The sequence below is a fragment of the Equus przewalskii genome, chromosome 3 (genome assembly GCF_037783145.1).
Source record: "Equus przewalskii isolate Varuska chromosome 3, EquPr2, whole genome shotgun sequence".
In the NCBI taxonomy this organism is placed as follows: Eukaryota; Metazoa; Chordata; class Mammalia; order Perissodactyla; family Equidae; genus Equus; species Equus przewalskii.
In genome coordinates this window covers 3,357,274-3,380,142 of record NC_091833.1, presented here as the reverse complement: position 1 = coordinate 3,380,142, position 22,869 = coordinate 3,357,274, and the positions used below count along the sequence as shown (strand labels likewise).

The 22,869-nt window shown below is 55.4% G+C and overlaps 1 protein-coding gene across 1 annotated transcript in view; it reads right to left on the bottom strand.

Annotated features, from left to right (window-relative positions):
* NKD1 (NKD inhibitor of WNT signaling pathway 1) overlaps positions 1-22,869 on the bottom strand; it is an 85,633-nt gene that overhangs the window by 24,630 nt on the left and 38,134 nt on the right. Inside the window, exon 4 of the mRNA XM_070611850.1 lies at positions 3,476-3,542. Coding sequence (XP_070467951.1) covers positions 3,476-3,542 — 67 coding nt within the window. The remainder of the gene's footprint in view (positions 1-3,475; positions 3,543-22,869) is intronic.

Here is a 22,869-nt window from a genome sequence, read left to right as displayed (position 1 = left end):
CCAGCTCAAGGAGCGTGGAACTTCAGATGTTTACTTTGTTCTCTCCACAGTTGAAAAGGAGCTCCGCAGCCAGCCCTGCGCCAGCCAGCCTTAATCTCCATCCCGCGAGCTCCCAGCTGGCCAGTTAAGGCGGTTAAGACGCTGGATTAGGGCCGGCTTTACATAACAACGCAGGAGCGAAAGCCATCCTCTCCTGGGATGGCTAAAGACTTCTTTTTATCTTCACGCCTCAGATGGCCTTTTTCTCCCTTACCCAGCCCTCCAGCCCGCCAAGAGGCAATGAACTTGGCCAACAGGAAGACAAAGAGGAGATTCAGGATCCAGCTTGCCCTCCCTTGGCCAGCAGCACAGAGGGCCGCCCGCAGCCCCAGCTCCAGGCCAGGTGGATGCTTCTCCCGGCCAGGCTCAGCAGCGCTGGCTCTCACCAGGCCTGGCCGTGGGGTGGCCTGCGTCCACAGCCATGCCCCGCTCCTGGGGGGTGGCCAGAGAACCACAGACAGTCACAGGGTCCAGCATCCCTCCACGGAGTCTCAGGCCATGCAGGCCCAGGTACGACCCAGAGCAGCCCCACTCTTACCGCTCTATTTACTTATTGTTTTCGCTTTTCAATTCTGTTCTTAGTCTTTCATTCCAAAGAAATATATGATTACCATTCTTCTTGTAAAGTTAAAACACTGACTACAGTTAATACCAGCATCCTCTTTGACCACTCTGCCCAATTTCAGTCTCCTCCTTGTATGTCCAGAGGACCTAGTGTTTCTGTCTGTCGGGGCCTCGAGCTACACAGTAATCCGCATCCATGGCACACACTCACCTAGACCAGGAAACAGAGTACTGTCCAGCGCCCTTGCTGACATAAAAGATAGCTTACGGTCTCCTAGGTGCCGTATCTTTCTGCAGCCTGATCTAACTGGTTGACATTTTGTGCTGCTGGGTCCGCTTTGGTTTGAAGAAAGAGGCTGAAAAGCTTGACCACCAACCTAGTCCAACCCCTAGTTGGGAAACTGAGGCAGGCTCATGACTTCCAACCCCCTCCTCATCAGTGGTGGCACCAACGCACCTGGACACCATCAGTGACTGGCAGCGTGCCCAGGCTGCCCTCAAGCCCAACATGGTGGGTCACCAGGGCACACCAAGTGCCACCAACCTCACACCTCTTCCCCAACAGGAGCGGGAAACCTCGGGCGCCTCATGTTAACCTCCCAGCCATCAACTGGTGTTTCTAAGTGCCGCCTCCAATGCAGTTCGTCCTCGTTACACGGTGCCCAAGGCCTCTAAGGACCCAACAAGTCCAGCTCTATGTCACCACGCGTCATGTCACAGAGGGCGAGGGGGCCCAGAGAGGGAGAGACTTGGCCAAGATCCACAGCAAGTCACTGCTGGAGCTGAGAGGGGCTCCTCGGCCAGTGTTCCTTCTTCATTACAACAGGGCTCCCCCTCTGAATGCAGACGTTGAACAATGTGACCCTCCCTTTCAGAGGGAGGTGCATTCCACGGGCAGGCCGTTTCACGTGTTTGCAGGGAAAGACATCTCGTGTGAAATCAATTATAAGATTTCAGACTGAGCCTCAATGGATAGAGAAGTGCCTCATTTTTGGCAGTAACCAGGGACTCAATAAATGATGGATAGGCAGATGGAGAGATAGACAGATGATAACTGGAGGACCGTAAGGGAACGATGAAAGACGCATTAAAAGTACTAAACAGCAAAGCTTACCCCTTTTACCTTTTGCATAAGTGATGAGTCATGGATGATGAATAGATGGGCAGAGGATGATTGGCTGTAGGTGGGTGGCTGGCTGATAGATAAGCGCTGGCTGGCTGATGGGCGGGTGACAGAAGAGTAGGCAGATGAATAAAGAGGCAATGGATGGAAGGATGGGTGGGTGATGGGTGGAGCAACAGACATGGATGAGTGTTGGATGGGTGGCTCATGGATCAGTGGGTGGGTGGGTGATGGGAAGGCAATGAGTAAGTGATGGGTAGATGAATGGACAGAGAGTGGAGAGGTGGATGGTTGGATAAATAGTGAATGGGTGACGGATGGAAGAGATGGAGGGATGGATGAATAAGAGAATGAATTTGCTAAAAAGTTACCACATGAATGAGCAAATCAATAGACAAATGGAGCAAGTGCTGAAGCCCACGTAATGAGTATCTGGGGTCACTCAATCTCCAGGGCTAACATCCTGCAGACCTTTACCCGACTCCCCAGATCTTCTCCAAGCAAGATCCTGGCATCTCTCCACGGAGACAAGGATGACAGCTGAGGCTCGGGAGAGCCCAGGAAACAATGAGAATCCAAGCCACTCAGCCACCAGACCCGTGGACAGACACGCTCAAGGGAAACACCCCACAGCCTGGACAAAGCCTTCCATCCATGGGACTTGGGACCTGCTCGTATTTGAGCAAAGTTTGATAGATACCTGGGTCCCCAGCCTGCCTCCAACTCTCACGCAACTGAGTGAAACTCTTACAAGAGTGCTTCTCAGAGTCACATGCATGCAAGTCACCTGAGGAGCCCACTAAAAGCAGACTGGATACAGCAGCCCTTGCAGGGAGCCAGAAAGCCCACATTTATAACAGCCTTCAGGCTGGATGAGGCCACAGTCCTCTGGTCTGGCCTAGGCTCCCCTTGAGGGCCTTTCGACACTGTCTGCTCTCCTCTCAGGGCCCTACAGGACCCCCGAGGCCTAGATTCCCCTAGACACTCTTGGCCCCCAGCTTCCTGAGGCTGCCCTCATTCAGAGATGCTCTTCTCTGATCCTGAGCATGAAATGGAAACACTACCACACTCAGCAAACGCCTTCAGACGCCTGCCGTTCCCTGCACCAACTCAGGGAGACAAGCAGTGAAAAGGCCTTCATTCCCACTCTACAAACGTGGACATGGAGGCTCAGAAGGGTGACATGGCTTGCCCAAAGTGCAGTTGGCACTCCAGCGGCCAGCCGGCCCTCTACTCTAGTGTCCGAATTCTTTCTGCAACAGAGTGCTTCCTCTTGGAGAGAGAAAGGACTGAGAGCTACAGAGGAGAAGGCGAGGGGCTGGCGGGGGTGTTAGTACATGGGGGTGCACACACTTGTGCTCCAGATGAGTGACGCGAACGGAGACATGGGGACATACAATAGCTCCTTTATGTTGTGCTGACTACATGCCTAACACACCTGAGGGGCCTGCGAGCAGCTACTGTGGTCACTGTCCACGGGGAAGCGACCCGTCCCAGGCTCCACAGGTCCCACAGGGCGGGGCCCGGCCACGCCCGAGGCGGTGTGGCTCCTCTCTGGGCGTGGCCCTACAAAGCACAGCGCTTCCCTCCTGCTCCTCACCCCGCCCGCCCCCAGCCCTGCCCCGGAGAGTCAGAGTCCTGTCCTCTGCCCGGCCTGCAGATTCTCCAGGGGGTACGCAGGGCACAGGGCAGACAGACGGCCCCATCCCTGCCTCACTGCTCCCTGGGGAGAGTAAGGGACTCCAGTACCTTCTAGTCGGAAGTCTTCCTCCTCCTCCTCGCTGAGTGTTTCTCTGAAAACTTCGCCCACGAGCTCCTAGAGGAAGACAAAGCAGGGACATCAAGGAAGTACCGGGGTCAGGTAGGAACCCGGTGTTGGGACGGGAAAGGGGGCAGCGTGAACGTGTGCCTGGCTGGTCACAAGGAAGAAGGGACCCTGTTCTGCATCTTCCAATGGGAATTTAGGTCAACGGAGACGGATCCTATCACACTCAAAAAGTGAATTATGGCAGTGCTTTTTAGGAAGTCACTTTTCCTCAGCCTACAGCCCAACACAAAACACTACACAGGACCACACCTCTCCTCAGACAGGAGGGTCTGCCACCTACCCTGGAAAAAGACAGAGACAAGATCAGAAAACGCCCCTCATCCATCCCTTCGAGCCAAGCTGATGGACTCAGCACCAACAAGCCTCCCCTGTGGGCCCAAGAAGAGATCTCAGTTTGGATCCTTCCTCCCGCAGCGGGTCCCAGGCAGGCCGTCTCCGTGGGTTTATGAAGAGGCCTGGGGTGCGCTAGAGCAGGTCCCAACTGCCCTTGAGATAAACCCAAACTCTTCAGTGTAAAACTGAGAGGCATGCATGCTCTGGCTCCAGCTGACCTTCAGTCATGCCTCCTGCATCACCCCAACGTGCACACCTTCCAGAAACTAGCCTGATCCTGCACACGCCTTGCCTGGCCGCTGCGCATGAGTTAAACATGTCTGGGAGGTCATCCCATACAGCGAGCTGCTCCCAACCAGTCTGGTCAGGCTGCCACGCAGGTGTTGTCAGGTTGGCAAGGTGAGTTTGGTTGGTCCACAGGCTGGGAAATTCCTTGGGTGTGAACGGAGGTCCCATCTCTCTGGCCACACCCCAGCAGAGGACTCTAAACAAGGAAGAGGCTAGACCTGAACTTGTCACACTGTCGTCTGTACGGATTGGCATTCTGCCAAAACAAGTCCTGCGATCAAAAAAGATTCCTTTAATCAAAGTTAAACGAGATCCCTTACCGCAGGGCCTCCGACGGTAATGGACACTGCGGATGTCGGAGCAGCAGCTTATGTTGAAGGCCTCAAACCTGTTTACACCGCAGAGTTTTGTTTTTCAAAAGCATCACATGGGATTCATGTTCCGAGGAACCCAGTTTGGGAAACACTCCTCCTTTTGGGGAGAGACGAGGGTCGGGGGTTACGCTGCCGTCTCTCCTGATGCCCACAGTGATGCTACGGCGCTGCTTCTTGAACCACAAAATGACGGGCAATAAAAAAGCCCAGACTCAGCGGCTGTCACCAACTTCTCTTTTTGAAGAAAAAGTGAAAAGAAAAAAACTCCCTCTCCTTGAAAAACTAGGAGAAAAACCCTTTCTCTCAGATGCTTAAAAGAAAAACCAGTGCTCTTCTTCATTAACAAGGGAAGAACAACGCTTTGTACATCTGATCTTATCAACTGGACACAGCTGGGGGTCAGTCTTGTGTTTTTTTTTAAAGATAAACAGCTAAGATTTTATGGATTAGGGTTGGTCTGCTCTGTTCTCTTTCTTCTTTCAAATCATTCTGGGGCATTACACACTCTTTCTTAAAGGTTGTTAAAACGCGGTCATTCAGACTCCTGATGTCCCACTGATTTCAAAACCAGGTGTCCCCGTGACTTCCGATCTTCATTCCTCAGTCAGGACGCCGCTTTCTCCACCTCTGCCAATGACTATAATCACCGAACATCTCCTGGGCTTGTAAACTGGCTGCTTGTGTTAGCAGAGCTGAGCTGACAGGAGAACTGGGAGACGGTGACAGGAAAGGGACACACTCCGGTGGCATCATTAGATGGCTGGGACGCCCCAGCAGCCAACTAAAGCTGCTCTTTCGTGCCGGAGCAAGGCTGGCAGGCAGCACTTCCTCACAGGTCCGGCCGTCGTCGAGAGCCCAGGGCCTCGCCACTCCGAAGTCTGCTGGATGGGGCTCAGCGCGGACCCGCCTGCTGCCAGCTCAGCCACCACCCCGGCAAGGCCCACGGGACCTGCACGATGGCCGCTTTCGAGCGCTCGCGCCCCTTCACCAGCACACAGGGGAGTTCGAAGACCCCACACATCACCCCCAACAGAGCAGCCACCCCGGACCCCTGTAACCTGCCGCGCAGCGTGGGTAGCACACCACGCGCCACGGCTCTCTGAGAAGAGCTGCCTGCTGCGAGGACCCAGCTCCGACATGTGAAAGGGATGTCTCTGCACACAGAGCAGAGTGCTGGCAGGTTCTGGGCTTGGCCTCTTCCCGCTAAACCATACCTGCTCTGCTCTGTGTAACACTTTGAAAGCTCCTCAGCACCACGGCCTGTGGACACACTGTGCAGTGCAAAGGCTCAGCGATGGCACAAATTCACTTTATCCACTGAGCCAGACAGCCCCGGGCCTGTGGCGTGGAGTGTCTGTGGCTCTCCAGCTTCGAATCACTAGGTCAAGGCAATGTAGAACGCTGAGCCAGACCCAGGATCACACCCCGGCTCCATCGCCTCCCTCGCCCTGGGGCCAGCCACTGCCTCCTTGGGACCTCAGTCTACTTATCTGTAAAATGGGTCCAGTGATAAACCACCACGACAACGCAGCTGACATTTACTGTACATTCCTGTGTGCCAGGCACTTTATACATATGTATAATCTCCCTTAACCATCACAACAGCCCTGCTCTTTCCCTCTCTCAAGAAATAAATGCTCATAAAAATGATTTTCAAATGGTAAACTGAGAGGAATAATTGTCATTTTTTTCTGTAAAGAAAGTGCCCCCAACCTTCAAGGACCATATGAGACAGGAAAATAATGCCAATGACAGCCTCACATCATCTCCCCAGGGCCCGGGGGGCACGAGGCGCTGCCGGATGGAGCCCTCACAAGAGGCTCCGGGAACAGGGCTCCCACCAGCCCCTGTTCAATGAGGAGGCGCAGAGAGGCCAGGCGCGTGGCTCTGACCACCGGCCAGGGAGGGGAGAGCCAAGGCTCCAGCCGGCTGCTCCGATGCCAGCCTGAGCTCGTACGTAGAACCACGGTTCCTGAGGGCATGGGGACAGAGGTGGCCGAGAGTCCTGGCACTTGGCAGGGACCAAGGATCACACTCAAGGAAGTACGAGAAAAACAGCACAGCCAGCAGCTCCAGTGGGCCAGTGGCTGAGTCCTGCGTCCGTCCTGCGGACACAAAGGCCCACAGCTCCTTCCCGTAGGCCCGGGATTCGGCCAAGCCCTGGCCGGGAGCCCTGCATGTGAGGTTTGGGGCCAGGCATTCAGACCCCTCAAGAGCCATGAGCCCCACCAGTGCAGAGGGGTGCAGGACACGGAACTGGAGTGGGTCAGACCTTGGTTCAAATCCCAGCTCGGCCTCATACGAGCTGCATCACCTGGGTGAGGAGCTTTAGATCCAACGTGCCTCAGTTTCCCCATTTGTACAGAGGGACGCTGCACTCACGATGCCTCCGGGTGAGTGTGAGGATTAGGTAAGCCACTGAAAATAATGTGTTTCCCACTGCGCCTGACACCACGGTCGGGACTCCAGAGCTCAGAAGTTGGCACTCATCTCGTTTCCTCCTATTATCGTCAAATGGCTAGCAGAGCATTGCTGGGAGAAGCTGAAGGGCTCACCAGTCCCAAGGTGCCCCAGACATGGGAAACACGCTCCCTCCTGCCTGGCACACTGTCTTTGCTTTGCATCTAATCCTCATGGCAACCCTGTGAGAAGGACTTTCAGATGGAAAGACTAAAGCACAGAGAGGTTAATGACTTGCTCAAGGTCACACAGCTAGTAAGTGCCAGAGCCAGGACTGAAGGCAGGCGGCCTGCTGCAGGGCCCACACCCTCCCCACTGCCCTGTACAAAGCCCATGTGTGGGGCCTGGGGTGCACTGACCTCCCTTCACTGCTCCCTTTGTCTACTCAGCCATCACTCTGGACCCCCCGGTCCCAGAACTCCTCTCCTCTGGCCTCCAGGACAGTTGGCCTCAGCCTCTGCTCCAAGTTCTGATCCCCAGACCTCCTGCCCTCCCTGCCTGGTGTCAGGCTGCCCCCTCCCCAGTGGCCTGGCGTGGTGGCCTCTCAGGCCAGAGCCCCCTGACCTGCGTCCCTCCCAAGTCCCAGCACTGCCCCTCCTCTGCTCCACGCTGGGCTCCAGGAAGAGAGGCCTGAGTGTGCAGCCAGCACCAGCCCAGAGGCCAGAGCTGCAGGCACAATGCCTTATAAGGCCTCCAGGGACAGGAAACCACATCAAAGCAGAGCCTTGGGGAGCGAGCTGCAGTTCGGTTGGGGTTTTTCCTCTTTGTCTTTGAGACTTCATACTCCTGAGCTTAACGTCTTCCCCCACCGCCTGCCCCAGCAGTTCTTTGTCAATCTCTCTGTTCTCTAAGCACTAACAGATGTTAGTGCCACGGGGTTTCAAAGGAAACTCCTCGTGCCCATGGAACACGGCACAACTTACAGATTCCAAGAATGCACATGGCTGGGATGTGTGGGGAAGAGAAGGGTGGGAGGCAGGACCTAGCCACCCCGTCCCCTGAGAGCGCACAGTCTGCCCTCGAGCTGCCCCAGGAAATTCCTGGCAAGCTCTTTCCCAACACCCATACAGAGCAGCCCGGCAGGCGTTCCCAGGCCCGCCACCACTGTGGGCAGGCCTCGCGGGGAGCGAGCTCCAGCGTCCAGGGCAGGGCTGCTTCATTCCCAGAACCCGGCTGGGCCGGGAGTCAGGGTGCCCGCCGGCCTGCCCTCGGCAGCTGAGTGACAGCAGACGTCTTACCCAACCCCTCTGGCCCCAACTTGCCCTTCTGTAAAATGGGGATTTAGGGGGCCAGCCCACTGGTGCAGCAGTTAAGTTCATACATTCTGCTTCAGCGTCCCAGGGTCCACCGGTTCAGATCCCGGGTGCGGACCTACACACTGCTTGGCAAGCCATGCTGTGGCAGGCGTCCCACATATAAAGTAGAAGAGAATGGGCACAGATGTTCGCTCAGGGCCAGTCTTCCTCAGCAAAAAGAGAAGGATTGGCAGGAAATGTTAGCTCAGGGCCAATCTTCCTCAAAAGAGAAAGGGGGGGAGGGTTTAGATGTTGAAGAGGAGTCAGTGAGAAAATGCAGACAAAACAGCCAGGGTGGCGTCTGATGCAAAGGTGGGGAACCCAGTGAGTACGCCCCATCTGTAGTGCCCTACTTCTGTCACGTGCTTGGAAAATTCTCACATTTCGTCCTTGCAAAAATCTAACACACAGTGATTCAATGCTTCAGTGTCCACCGTGGGGCAACACCCACACGTGCACCCAGGAGGCACGTTCAAGGTCAGCGATGTTGAGAGCAGCACTGTTCCTACTGACCAACAGTCGGAAACCCGCTGAGTGCCCACTGAAGGAAACTGTGCCAGACCCACGCGGTGGAACAGCACGCGGTGGTTCGAAAGAACCGGGCGAATCTGTAAATAGTGACACGTGGAGCGCCACTCCCCAGGGAAGACACACAGGGTACGATGCTGCTTGTACATCTAGAAAACACCAAATACACACATGTACCATGAGATCACCCACGTGCACGCGATAGCCATGGTGACCTGCAGGAAGGGGAAGGAGAAGATGGATGGAGGGTGAACAGGGTTCAGAAACTTTAGCCCTAATTTAACAAAACCCCACCCAACAACCTACTTTACAAAAGGGGGACCTGAGGCTCCGCCAGGAGATTACTGACTGGTCCAAAGTCACTTAAGGTGGGAAAGTGGCTGAGCTGGGTTAGAACTCCCCAGGCCTCCTTGTCTCCAGAATGGGGAGGCAGGCAGGCCAGGATGATGCTCAAAGACCCCTGAGAACAGACCCTCGGGGCTCCCTCCCCCTCCAGCAATGGGGCAGACCCCTTCTCTAGGGCTACAGCCAGGAATTAAGAGTGAGAGAAAAACCAGGGCTGTCCACTTTCGGAGCCTCAGCAACCCGTCTCCAACACGCACCCCCAACCCGTGGACCTTTGCTACTTCCACCCCCAGGGCTTTCCCTGGCTCCAAATCCCACTCAGCCCGCAAGCACAGCAGGCTGGAAGTGCAGGGTTACCCACTGCACCCCAACCTGTGCGACACGCCAGCCAGCACGCAAAAGCCGTCATCAGGAATGGGCAGGGCGGGGGTTACCCACTGCACCCCAGCCCATGGACACGCTGGCCAGCGCACAAAGCCCATCGTCAGGAAAGAGCAGGGCGGGGGCAGCAGAGTTAGAAAGGACTCCTGGGCCTTGGCTCCAGTGAGAGGCCCGGAGGGGCTGGGGATTCCCTCCTCCCCGGGGATTGGGGGGAAACAGACTGGCCCCTCCCAGACATGAGCAGGACCTAGACCTCAAGGGGCTGCTTCCAAAGAGGAATGGCATTCTTCTCAAATGAGTGAAACGTGGGGCAGGCCGTTGGCCACTCCCTGAGGACACTGCAGTCTCCCATGGCCACAGGTCACCCAGTAGGGGCTCCGGGTTCTGCCTGTCCAGCACCTGTCCCCGGCCAGAGCTAAGCCAACTGGAGTCGTCCCCCAGGATCCCGCTCACAGGAGCTGGTGGGAAAGAAGTCTTCTCTGGTGCCCAGGCTGAGTCTAACCCCATCTCCAGCTGCGGGAGAGGCTCGCCCCAGGAGGGAGTTCACCCAGGGACAGAGACAGGCCAGCGCCCGGGAGAGGGCACCGGATCAAGGCCTCAGGCCCCATCGTCTCCAGAAGTAGGCTCTCCAACGACAGGAATCTGGGTCTGTTTTGCTCTAGAACAGTACCTGATACACAGTAGGCACTCAATAAATACTGCTGGATGAACCCTGGTCCAGGTGCACCCTCACCTGCCTTTCCTGGGGATGGGACAGTTACAGAAGCCACTAAACTGCCCTTGCTGCTTACAGCAATTCAGGGTGGGCCTCCCTTACCTCCAGCTGAAAGTTCTGACTCCCACAGCCCCCAGAACCAGGCCAGTCTCCTCAAATCCGAGCCCAGGATTCCCAGCCAAGCTTGGAAGGCAGGGGGAGGAAGCTCCTGCCACCTGCTATGCTGCCAGTGGGCACCTCACAAGTGACCCCAAGCCCAGCTCGGGGAGCCGAGCCAGCCAGCGGAGCAGGGGAGGGGGCTCTGAGGGCTGCAGCCTGCAGAGCCGGCCTGCACGTCTGGCCTGGGAGGACCAGGCCTTCAAGAGGCCAAAGACGTGTGGCAGTAATGAAAACTCCTTGGATTTCTCCCTGTTTCTATCTGCTCGAGATGTAACCCCTGTGCTCCTACCAGCACACCCCAGCCTCTGCCCGCCACAGCCCGGGGACTCCAGCCTGAGCTCGCTTCCTGGACTTGATGGACTTCTTATCAGGAAGGTGGACAGCGGGCGAGGACTGGGATGGAGAGCTTAGCAGGAAGGACTTCCGACCCTGGAGCCTGATTCTGGAGCCACCGGGTTCTCCTCCTTTGAGCCTCAGGCTCTAGACTGTGCAGGGTACAAGTAATTCTCAAAGATGGGTTTGCCCAGCCCTGGAGGCAGCTGGCCACAGGCAGCCACAGGCCAGTCAAGTCCACATTCTGGACTGTCACCCCAGCAAGCGGGCGGCATCCACAGCCCATCGTCCCAGCCTCCCCAGAACCAGGTCCCACCTGGGCTACCAGGAGTACTTAACACTTTTCTTTAAATTGGCACGCTCTCTCTCTTTTTTTAAACCTAGTCTTGCCATAAGGAAGAAGATCAGCGAAATCACGGGTGTGATATCCCAGCTACAGTTGGGGTTTTAAAAAAAATAATGCACATTAAACAAATTTATAGCCATTAAAATACAAGAAGCCTACCACTTCCCTCACTCCCACCACCAGCAGAACGAGGATCAGGCTTCCGGAACTGCAGGGTTTATAGAGCCTGAGTGGAAGTCCCCTGCCCCCCACCCCACCCTGAGCCATCAGGCTGGTTCCGACAGGTGGGAAGGGGTTGGGGAGGAACGGGAGACACCAGGTGAGGCATGCACTGGGTGAGGACGGATGAAGGAAGGAAGAAGCCTCTCGTGGTCCACTGGGCTCCTCCCACCCGGCCCAGGCCCTCCCCTAGGGCTCACGGAGTCGGAACATGATTTCTAGGTGGGGAGAAAAATGGCTAACGCCAACAGAAAACAGCAAAGTTTGGCATTACCCAGAATCTGCCCTAATCTCCAACCTTTGGGATGCCAGAGCTCTTATGAGGAGACAACGCAACGCGAGGCAGACTGCCCAGGGCCAGGCAGGGCTGGGGGCTCAGAGAGGTCGCTGTCAGCATGGCTGGAATTTCCCTACTAGACAGTGTTCAAAGGAGCTTCTCCGGGGAAGGCAGGAGCCAACGGGCTTGTCGGGGAACTGAGGTCACCAGTGGAGAGGACTCAGTGATAATAATAACCAACATCTCTTTCATAAGGGCCTGACATAAGCCAAGTGCTCAGCTCAGCACATCGGGTGCACTGCTAAATGCCCCAAACCCTAGGAAAGGTGCCACTGTCACCCCACTGCAGCCATGAGGACACCGAGGCTTAGAGAAGTAAGCACCTCTCTAGAGGGGCTGATTTTAAGCTCCGGCTCCTCCGCTTTATACTGTATGATCTCGTATAAATGACTTCATCTGTCTGTGCCTCAGTTTCCCCACCTGAACACGGCAAGGACAGCACTCACCTGGCGGGGCTGCTGTGAAGGCAAGCAGAGAGGGCAGGTAGAGTGCCCAGCACACACCAAGCCGTCAGCACGTCACAAATGCAGCTGTCACTGCTCCTCTCTTCGGGCCCCTAATTTTCATTCTCTGCCCCCCATCCTCTCTTCCACCCCCATGGTCCTCAAGGACATGGCACAGCTGATCAAAGCCAGCCCAGCACTGCCTCCCTCACCCCGATAAGGCCCCAGGCGGCATCCCGGCAGCTGCCTGCAAGCAGTACTTAGAGTCTCTGCCTCCTGCCTGCCCACTGGCCAGCCACACAACTGCCAGCCGCACTGCTGACCCCACCATGCCACTGCCTGCCACACGGCTAGCCTGCCACACTAGTGACCTGCCACACCACACAGCCAGGTGCTGATAAAAGGAGAGGCCAAAGGGGCTGAGTGCCTCTGATCGTGCAGCAGCTGAGGCTGCCTCTGCCAGCAGCGCCTGGCCTCGGGACAGGCCCCGGCTCTGCTGCCAGGGTCCAGTGCGTGTGCCTGCCGAGCGGGTGGCTGCGAGCCAGGCTTCTTAAGACACACATCACTGTCATCTGTCAACCAGAGAATGGCCCACAGACCACAGGCCACCCTGTTGTAGGGCAAGATGTCCCTTCCTGGGGCAGAGGCCAGTCCGATGGGGAGCCCGGTGCAGCCTGGGGCCCCAGGGACGTGTGATATTTCTCTCAGCCTTGGGAGTGAGGGGTTCGGGTGTCTTGCTTCTCCTAACTTACTTAAATGGATGGACTAAGAGCCTCTCACTTTGTACATCCCAGGAGTCCTCATTGTCATGAAAAACAAGAGAACAATGGTTTGGGCCAAACTCTGGGACCCTCCTGCTACACACACGCGCACACACACACACACTCACACACTCTCATATAATCACACACTCATACACACACACACTTGCACACACACTCTCATATAATCACACACTCATACACACTCACACACATACTCTCATATAATCACACTCATATACACACACACATAATCGCACATACTCTGAAGTAATCACACACTCATACACACACACACACACACACACACACACACACTCAGTCCACCCCATCTGGCCCTTATGTTCCTGCAGAGACATCTTCCTGCCTCGCAGATCCTGGCCCTTCTCCCCGCCCCCACACCCAGCTGTGAGAACATCCCTCTCACCGGCTGGACTCCGGCTGCGGCCTCCAAACCCTGCCTGTGCCACTTCCTCCGCCAGGGCTCGCCTTGACTGGGGTGAAGTCCTAGTCCTTCCTTCGCCATGCGGCTGCTGACTCCCAACATCCCCACCTCACTGAACTTGGGCAGGATCAAGGGTCGCACCTCTGGGCTCCCAGAGGACTCAGTTCCTTCAGAATCTGAGCTGTGTACGTGTCACTAGGTGCCTGTAAGCGTCAGTGTCCATACCTGTAAAATGGGCCTGTGACACAGGAGCGCCTGGAGGTCACATAAGAAGGTGGACGGGAACGAACGAAAGGGTTAAAGGCTGCTCGGAGCACGGGCTTCCAGGGCGGCGGGGCTGTCGGGCAGGACAGCGGGCGAGGAGCAGCCCAGGGCCCGAGCCCGCTGCCTTAACAAACGGAAGAGGCAGATTCCCTGAGGTGTTCTGGAAGGATGCACTGCACGTTGATAACAGGGGCCACCCCAGGAGCAGGAACCAGAGCTAGGGGCTGTCCCCTTCAGCCGTCCAGCTTCCTGGACTATTTGGATATTCGTTATCTCTCTACTCTTCTCTCTCTCTCTTAACCAAGAACATGCAATGGTTTTATAGTAAAAAGAAATTAAGCATTTGGAGTGGCTGTTTTGTTAGGCAGAATGACGCGGCCACAGTGCCAACTCAGCGTGTACACGCAGCTGGTCAACAGGCACCGCACGCTCCAGGGGTCCCTGCTGACTCCTGGCACCCCAGGCCGTACCCCCACAGTTCTTCCCTGTGCCCAACCAGGGCAGCTCCGTCCCATGACGCAGCCGGGAACCCGAGCCACGCTGCCGCTCTTCCGAACTGCGGTCAGTCCACAGCATACCCTGTCGGCTCCACTTTCAAGACATACCCTGAAACCCACTGGCTCTGGCCCCTCCTCAGGCAGCACACGCTCTGGGCCACAGGGAGAGGCCGTCCTCCCTCACCAGAACCATGGCAATTGTTTTCTAGCTCTGCCCTTGTCCCCCTACCCCATTCTCCAAAGTGCTACTGATGGCCCACAGAGCCCCAGCCAATCCATCTGCCCCATGGCCTCCCTGCCTCATCTATTCCTTCCCCGGCCCCTCACTCTGCCCCAGGCCCCTCCACTCCCTGCTGCAAACACACTTGGCACACTCCCGCCTCAGGGCCTTTCTACATGCTGTTGCCTCTGCCTGAAGTTCTCAGAGATCCCCTTCCCTCTTCGCTCCCACAATTTTCAGCTCACCTCACCTCCTCGCCTAGATGAGGTCCTCCAAACCCCTACATTTAAAATTGCAGGCCCGCCCCCCACTCCCTTCTCTGCCTTAGTTTTCTCTGGGGCACCTACTACCATCTGACTACCACATATCAAAGCCTGACAGAGGAGGCACTCAGCAAATACGTGCTGAACCATTCAATGCGGCTCTGTATTTACTGACTCACAAAAACATTCCCCGCATTTTCTTGAAAGAGAAAAACAGTTGCCAAAGAGCAGAGAGAATCCAATTGCATCCGCTAAAATTATCTGCAAGTGTTTCCATGCAACGCAGTCAGAGAGGCCCATCTGGAGAGACTGGCACCAAAATGTCCCCAGAGGTTGTGCCTGGGCGCTGGATTCAGTGCCATCAACTTGTCTGCTGTGAACACGCGTGATCACTTCCACAGTCAGAAACAACGCAAAGCAGCCTGAAGAAAGCACACTGAGACACACAGAAATGGGCACCCGGTCGGTTCCAGGAGGGTCACACGCCAGAAGTCCGCTGGAAGGGTCTTGGCACCAGCAGGTGGCGAGGTTTGCAACTTTCCAGTGAAATGGGCAGGTTCCCGACTCCAGTGGGGATGGGAGGCGGAAGCAACGGGCCTCTCTACACCCCGTCCCCGCAGCTCCCTCCCAGGGCCATGCGGCACACAGACCACGCAGTGCACAGACCACACAGTGCACAGACCACGAGGCGGCCACACCAGAAACCTGCCCGCTTCTCTTTGCTCTCAGCTATGCACGCACAGGAAGGCAGGGGTGGGGGGCTGGCAAAACCCCTTTCTGTCGTCATGTAATGCACACAGGGCTTTGAGTCCAGAAATGGCATGAGGCCAGCAGAGCTTGTCAAAATGGGCTGTCACTGGGAGCAGGGGAGGGTGGCAGCTCTCTCCTCCCCTCCCGAACCGCTGCACGCCAGATCCTACTGTTTGCGTTCTCAGGCAGGCGAAGAGCTCAAAAGGAAAAGGTGGTGGGATCTGGAAGGCAGCCGCCTGCCCTGTGGTCAGCGACCCACATCAGGACCCCCGTCAGAGTGGGTCCCTTGCAAGGCCCATGGAGGTCTGGGAGATGCTGTGTGGCCAGCATCCAAAATCTGAGGATGCTCTCGGGCCTGGGGGCAAGAAGGTGTTGACAGCAGTGACTCCATTCACCACACCCGTACCTTGTCCTGCTGCAGTCTCATCTGACTCAGCCGACCCCATGAGAGGTCAGCAAGAGGGTGCACCCTTTTACAGAGGAGGAGACAGCAGCTCTGAAAGGCAAGAACACAGTGCAGCCAGAGGAACCAAGGCCTCCTGAGAGGAAGGCCAGGGCTCTTGGGGCAGACGCCTGGCCTGTTTCTGGATGTAGAGGAAGAGAGGCCTGCAACACAGACACACAGCCCTCAGACCATGGGCATCTGGGCCAACCAGAGCCCTCGCTCAGAGTTCTGACCTGTGGGAAGGCCCAAGCCCCTCTAAGACTGTCCCCAGAAAGATACCACACAAATAAAATTGCACATTGAACCTCCCCCTACAAAGCCATTTGTAGATTTTAGGTTAAGAACCTCTCAGGCGCAGGCCCGGTGGCATAGTGGTTAAGCTCGCAGGCTCTGCTTCCATAGCCCAGGGTTTGCGGGTTCAGGTCCTGGGCGTGGACCTACATGCTACTCATCAAGCCATGCTGTGGCGACATCCCACATACAAAAAAAATAGAGAAAGATTGGCACAGATGTTAGCTCAGGGGCGATCTTCCTCAGCAAAAGAAGAAGAAAAAAAAGAACTTCTCAGAGTACAGATGAGGAAACTGAGGACTCAAAAAGGGACAAGACTTGCCCAGGGTCACAAAGGTAAACAGTGGTAGAGCCATGATTAGAATCCAGAACATCCAAAGCAGACAGCAAAAGAGCCAGCAAAACCAGTCCCCACAGGTACCAGAAATAAAGACCAGACCCCTCACCATCACTGGAAGTCAGGAAGCAGGTGCTCAGAGCCTCAGCCCGGCGCCCCCAGGAGCAGGGTGCTGGGGCCCACGCAGTTTGGGGCAGACCCCGGGTTCCTGCTGCAGGATTCCTGAAGCCTTCACAGACCATCCACAGTAGGAGCCCCTCATGGCATGCGGAGGCCCCAATTCTCTAGGCCCTTGGATGGGCTCTCCCCATGGTCTCCCACCGTTTCTGTGTGCCCTGCTCCCCGCTCTCAGTGTGCTTTCCCTGCCAGCAGCCCACAGTGTGAGGGCTCTTAAGGGACTGCCCTATGCTTTGTCTGCAGGTTCAGGGAACCGAAGCCCTCCCGCCCTGCACTCTGCTAGGTGGGCTTGCCTGGTCTCCAGCGACTGTCTGGAGCAGGAGAAGGAAAGCCCAGCTTTCCTGGCCAACAGTGGTAACCAACTCTGAGGCACAGTTTATCCTCCAGAGCTCCCTGCAGGGGCAGGCTGTCGCCAAGACTTTGCGTGAAGTCACAACTGGCTGGCGTTCTTGCCCTCCTCTGCCCTGCGCCCTCCCCTCCCTTACTGGTCTGCCTGGGAGAACAACCTTCATGAATGACTTGCACCCAATCCTCGTCTCAGGCTCTGCTTCTGTGGTACCCAATGGCTCTCCACCGAACCACCTGGGTAGTTGGAGGAATCCCGATACTTTTGGTGAATTCACAGGGAGCAGACAAGCCAACGGACAGCAAGCTGGTCAGTCTTAGACCAAGGCATTGGTCACCCCACGGCCAGTCCCACTAGGTGAGGGGCCAGGGGCCCTCATGTCAGGGCTCAGTTTTCTCCCACCACCACTCACCCCACCCTGACTTCCAGACTGCCTCTCCCTCTCCCCATCTCTGGTAGCTAATTTGAGAACAGGAGGCCTTTCTGAGCACCTCATCCCCTGGGACTTCGCTCACCGAAGAGCTGCAGCTGTCAGGGCTGCACCTTCGGGAGGAATCCCAGCTGGAGGACCGCCCTTGCGGCGCTCTGCGCCTCTGCCGTGGGCGCTGTGACTGGACGCACAGCCCCACCCTGGCATCTACTGCTCCTTCTTCTGGTAACACTTTGATTCTCCTTGGAAAGCCAGCCCCCCACAGGCCTGCCAGACTTCACACATAAAACACAGGACCCTCAGATGTGAATCTCAGATTCAATAACTGTTTAGTTTAAGTATATCTCATGCAGTATTTGGGATAAAAAATTATGTGTTATTTATCTGAAATTTAAATGCAACTGGGTGTCCTGTTTTTTATCTGGAAACTCTACCCTTCCACCACTCTCACCCATGAGGTGTGGACAGGGCTGATCTCTCCTTCCAACCACAAGGGTGGACACATGTCCCAGGCCTGACCAGTGAGCACTCTGCACCTCCCTACCCACAGGGATTCATCAAGACTGGGCACCTGACCCAAGCTGGGCCAAAGAGATGCAATCCCAGGACATCTGCTCTCTTTATGCTGACATTAACGAGATGTGAGGGTGGGAATCTGACGCTGAGGAGAACATTTATCTCTTTACAGAGAGATTGTGTCTAAGGAAAAAACCAACACAAGAAAACAGATCCAGGAAGTGAAGCGATAGATAGACAACATTTTCTGAGTACCTGGATCAAACTATGCCTGAAGCTAGTCATTTCCCTAGACTTTTCAATTATATGAACCACTAAATTGCCCCTTTTTGCTTAAGCCAGTTTGAGGTTGTTTTCTGTCAGGGGCCACTGAATGAGTCCTGTTCAATCCAGCCTCTTCTCACACACCCACCCTTGCACAATGCTGGGCACAGAGTCCATGCTCAGAGAATATTTAAGTTGCATACGTCTATACTTTACACTTTACCCTGGCAGGTAGCATGGGATTATGGCAAAGTCTGGGCGTTGGAGTCAGACAGGCTCCATTCCCATGCCAGCTCTGTCCCATCCTTGTTCCAGGCCCTTACACACTAATTCACGTCTCTGTGAGCCTCAGTTCCCTCATCTGTAAGACGAGGAGCCTCGAACCTATATCCGGGTGCCCAGAAAATGTTACTGCCCAAACAGGGACACTTTTGAGAGTGAAACCAAGTGCTGTTAATAACCAGGCTGGGGCGACGGGAGTGGTGGAACTGCCATGGGTGAACGGGCCAGTGGCAGCCCTACCTACAGCTGGTCTTGCCCACCTGCCCTGCCCCCAAGGTCAACGCTTTCCATCCTGTCCCCCCTCTCCTCTGCCCAGGCACTCCCGCGACCTTCTCCTTCCAGCTGCCTCCTAATTCCTTCTCCCACCCTCCACTCTAATGTCCCCTCTCAGAGAATTCATTCTGGGACCCCAGACTCAGCATAGTCCCCCACTCTGTGTCCCCCGGCCGCCTGTGATGCCCCCATTGTAGTCCTTTGCGCTCTGACTACTCCTTGTGGATGGCCAGTCTCCCCACTTGGCCTGACAAAGTTCTGGAGGACAGGGACCATCCATTTTTCCTCATTACTGAAGGCCCTCCACCGGCACAGTGCCTGGACCCCAAAAGACAGCAGCCGAAATGTCAACAGCTAGTGCGCCTTCCCTCCTGTCCGCAGTCCTGTATGTTCCCCGTGCGCCGATGAAACCATCCTGGGCGAGATGGGCAGGGACTGATGGCACTATGTATCACGCGAGTGGGAGGGCACGGGACAGGGTAGGACCGCCCTGGCAGGCTGGCACATGCTGGTAATGCCCCAGGAGGCCCCACCCAGCTCAGAGGCCCCTAGGCGGTGGTGGCGGCAACGCGCTGGCCCTGCGACAGCTCTCATTGATCTGGGGCCAGCGCGGACTGGAGCTGGGCCGGTCGCCTGTGCCAGAATCCAGCCCTGGCTCCCACTCAAAACACACGCCCGGCATCTCCCTGCAGCCTCAGCCAGCTCTGTCCTCAGCGGCAGCCAAGTCCCCGCCTGGAATGCAAATGGGGCAGGTGCAGGGGCCTCTCCAACCCAAGACCACGGCACAGCACCCACCCAGCCCGGGCTGGCCCTCGGAGCAGACAGCATCCCCCTGGGTTGCTCGGCCCCTCCCACACAGCTCTCCCGGCCTCCCCCAGGGCAGTCTCTCGCCTGAGGTCAGCCACCCGGACACAGCTGGCTCACACCGCACTCCAGACGGCACACTGCTGCTGCTTTACTTTCACAGGAGTCCTCCCTGCTCTGCAGCCCTCAAGGGCTCCCTATTTCTGACTGACTTGGATCCCTCTGTAGTCTTGCCCTACCTTCCCAGGCCTTCTCACTGGAAGACAAGTGTTTATGTCAGGGAAAAAAAAAGCTAGCCTGGAAACCTCACATTCTGCCTCAGTTTTCCCATTTGTAAAGGGAGGAGGCACAGCAAGAGGGGGTCTGCAAAGGCTTTCCTGCTAGAACAGTCCATGATTCCAAGGGCGCATGACCTCATCCTTCCCCTGCTGTCTTCAGGCCACCCTGAAGGGCCACGGCCCACTCGCAAAGCCACTGGTCAGTCTCTCAGGACTGCCCGTCTCGGGAGAAAGACTGCTGTGGGGAGAAGGAAAGAGGTCTGTGGGATGTGGACACGCCCCTCCATCAGACTCGGCATCAGCAGCAAGCAGCTCTCCAGGCCCCAGCATCCTACCCCAGGTGCTGCCGTGCCACACAGGGAGACGGGCAGCTCACAGACGGCAAGACAGCAACATACACCTGCAAGAAACACCGCGGAAGGACCCCAGCAGCCTCAGCCTGACGATGCGCACCTCGAAAATAATGGTGCTCAGGGCAAGGCTGCAGTAGCTGAGTGCTAACAGCTGAGAGCTCATGACATGCCACAGGAGCCAGCAGCATCGCCCAGTGGGGAAGGGCTGACCCTACCCCGAGCTTGGGTCTTGGCTCTGTCACCTACCAGCTGTGCGATGTGGGGCAAGTTGCTAACACCCCTGGGCCTCCATTTCCTCTGTTGTATCACAGGGAAATAACAATTTCCACCTCATGGAGTTGTTGCAATGATTAAATTAAGTAATATTTGTAAAGCACTGGCTCATCAGAAGCGCCACGTAAATATTTGTTCAATAAGTTAAAATAAAGGTTAATATAAAGTCCATAAAGATGCACTTGTAATAGAAAAGAAAGACAACCCTGTCCCCAAGGAAAGGATGACCATCCATGACTATCTGTGGCGTGCGTTGCTTTTGACGTAGAGGAGGGTATGAATGTACGTGGGTGTCTGCTTCTCCCATGGGGCATGTGCCAGTCTTCTCCGAGGTACGACATGTCCTTGAACTATCTGTTCAAGCACAGAAGGATCAATAGGGGAGATGAGGTTGAGCCCAACAGTCCAGGAAAAGGTTGGGCCTCTTCCAAAACAGGAAGGCTGGACTGGCAGGAGAGGTTACCTATCGGTCAAGGCCAAGGTCAAAAGAGGCCTGACAAAGGGCTCCCATGTGTCCATTTGCCTGATCCCTTTATGGGGGAGCAGGAACTGCCACCCGCTCCCAGGAGACCAACCCTCAAGGTGGTCCCTCCAACTACAGGACAGTCCTAGCAAGGCAAAGCCCTGTCTAAACAGTGTCCCTCACCAGGCCGGGGGCGTGGGCTGTGAGCGCTGGCCACACGGGGCTCCACCACACAGCACCCCGGGGCACGCTGGGCTGCAGACACACAAAACCGAACAAAGACGCGTGAGTTCCTTGGAGACCACACACAGCTGGTCACGCTTTTTGTCCATTCAGCCGCTCCCTGTCTTCTCACTGAGAGTTTAACCCATGTCCATTTCCAGTCAGTCTCCGGACGGAAGGACTCACGGCTGCCACTTTGTTCACTGTCCAGGAGTTCTGTTCGTCTTTTCCTCTCCCGCTGTCCGCCTTGGTGTTTTGTTTTTTGTATTGCTATGCTTTGATTCCTTTCTCTTTTTCTTTGTGTAACTTCTATATCTTCTTTGTGGTTATCATGGGGCTTATGTAGGATATCTCATAGTTCTAACAGTCCACTTTAAGCTTAGGTCCAATTGCATACAAAAACTCAACTCTGACTTCTCCCCTCCCTGCCACACCATTTTACTGTTGCCACAACTCACATCTATTTGTATTATGCATCTATTATCATATTTTTAGTTATAGTCATTTTGAATACTTTTGTCTTATACTCTTTACAGTAGAATTAAAAGTGACTTTCCCACTGCCATTACAGAATTCTATATTTGTCTATACATTTACCTTCCCCAATGAGTGGGATACTTTCTTATGCTGCCGTGTCACTGCTGAGCACAACCTGAAGAACTCCCTTACGTCTCCTGTAAGGCAGGTCCAGGGGCCTCCCTCAGCCATCGTTTGTCTGGGGAAGGCCTTATCTCACCATCGTTTCTGAGGGACAGTTTTGCTGGGTGTAGTTTTCTTGGCTGGCAGCTTTCTTCTTTGAGACTTTGACTCATCAGGATCTCAAAGATGTCTTAGCACTCCCAAGTTCAAAGCAGCACTGTTCACAATAGCCAAGGTGTAGAGATGAGCTAAATCTCCAACAATAGGGGAATGGACAAAGAATCTGTGGTATACATACTGTGGGATCCTATTCAGCCTTAGAAAGGAAGGACAGCGGCTCCGTTCTGGAGCGGGACACACCCTGGCAGCCCTCGGTGTCGGGCTGAGGCCCCACCTGTGGCCTGGGCTATCCCTCCACAGCCCAGACCTAGGCACCAACACCAGGGATTCTGGATGCCCAATCAGGGCTCCCTGTTTGGGTCCTGGGTCGTGTCCGGGTGGAGATGGCCTGGGCACAGGTGGGGGCTTCTCGGGGACAAACCCTGGTGCCAGGGTCCATCCCAAAAAGAAAAAAAAAAGGAAAGAAAGTCTGTAATATGCAACAAAACACACGAACCTTGAAGATGTTATGTTCTGTGAAATAAGGCAGTCACAGAAGGACAGATGCTGCACGATGCCACTTATATGAGGCGGTGAAAACAGGCAAATTCATAGAATCGAAGAGCAGAACAGGGCATGCCAGGGACTGGGGGAGGGGGCTATAGGGAGCTGCCAATCAACAGGCATAAAGTTTCATTCAGCAAGACGAATCCGCTCCAGAGGTCCACTGCACAGCTGCACTGACAGTCCACAGTGACGCTTCGAATGTGAGGGAGATCTCAGGTTAACTGTTCTTACAACAATAAAATAAAAATAAAAAGGCGTTTTTAAAGCATAAATAAGAAAACCCAGAAAGATGGCAGAGGCTTAAAAAGCTCCATTGTGAAGTGAAGTTTAACACTTCAAAAGGAAGTCAAGAAAGTGACTGGCCGTTGTACCTGGTGATTGGTTCAAGGGGAATCATGTCCACAGTCTCTCTGCTTTTGTGTATGATTGAAATTTTCTATAGTAAATACTTTGTAAAAGGTAGGGGGGAGGCAGCTAAGCCAGAATATCAAGAGCTCGGT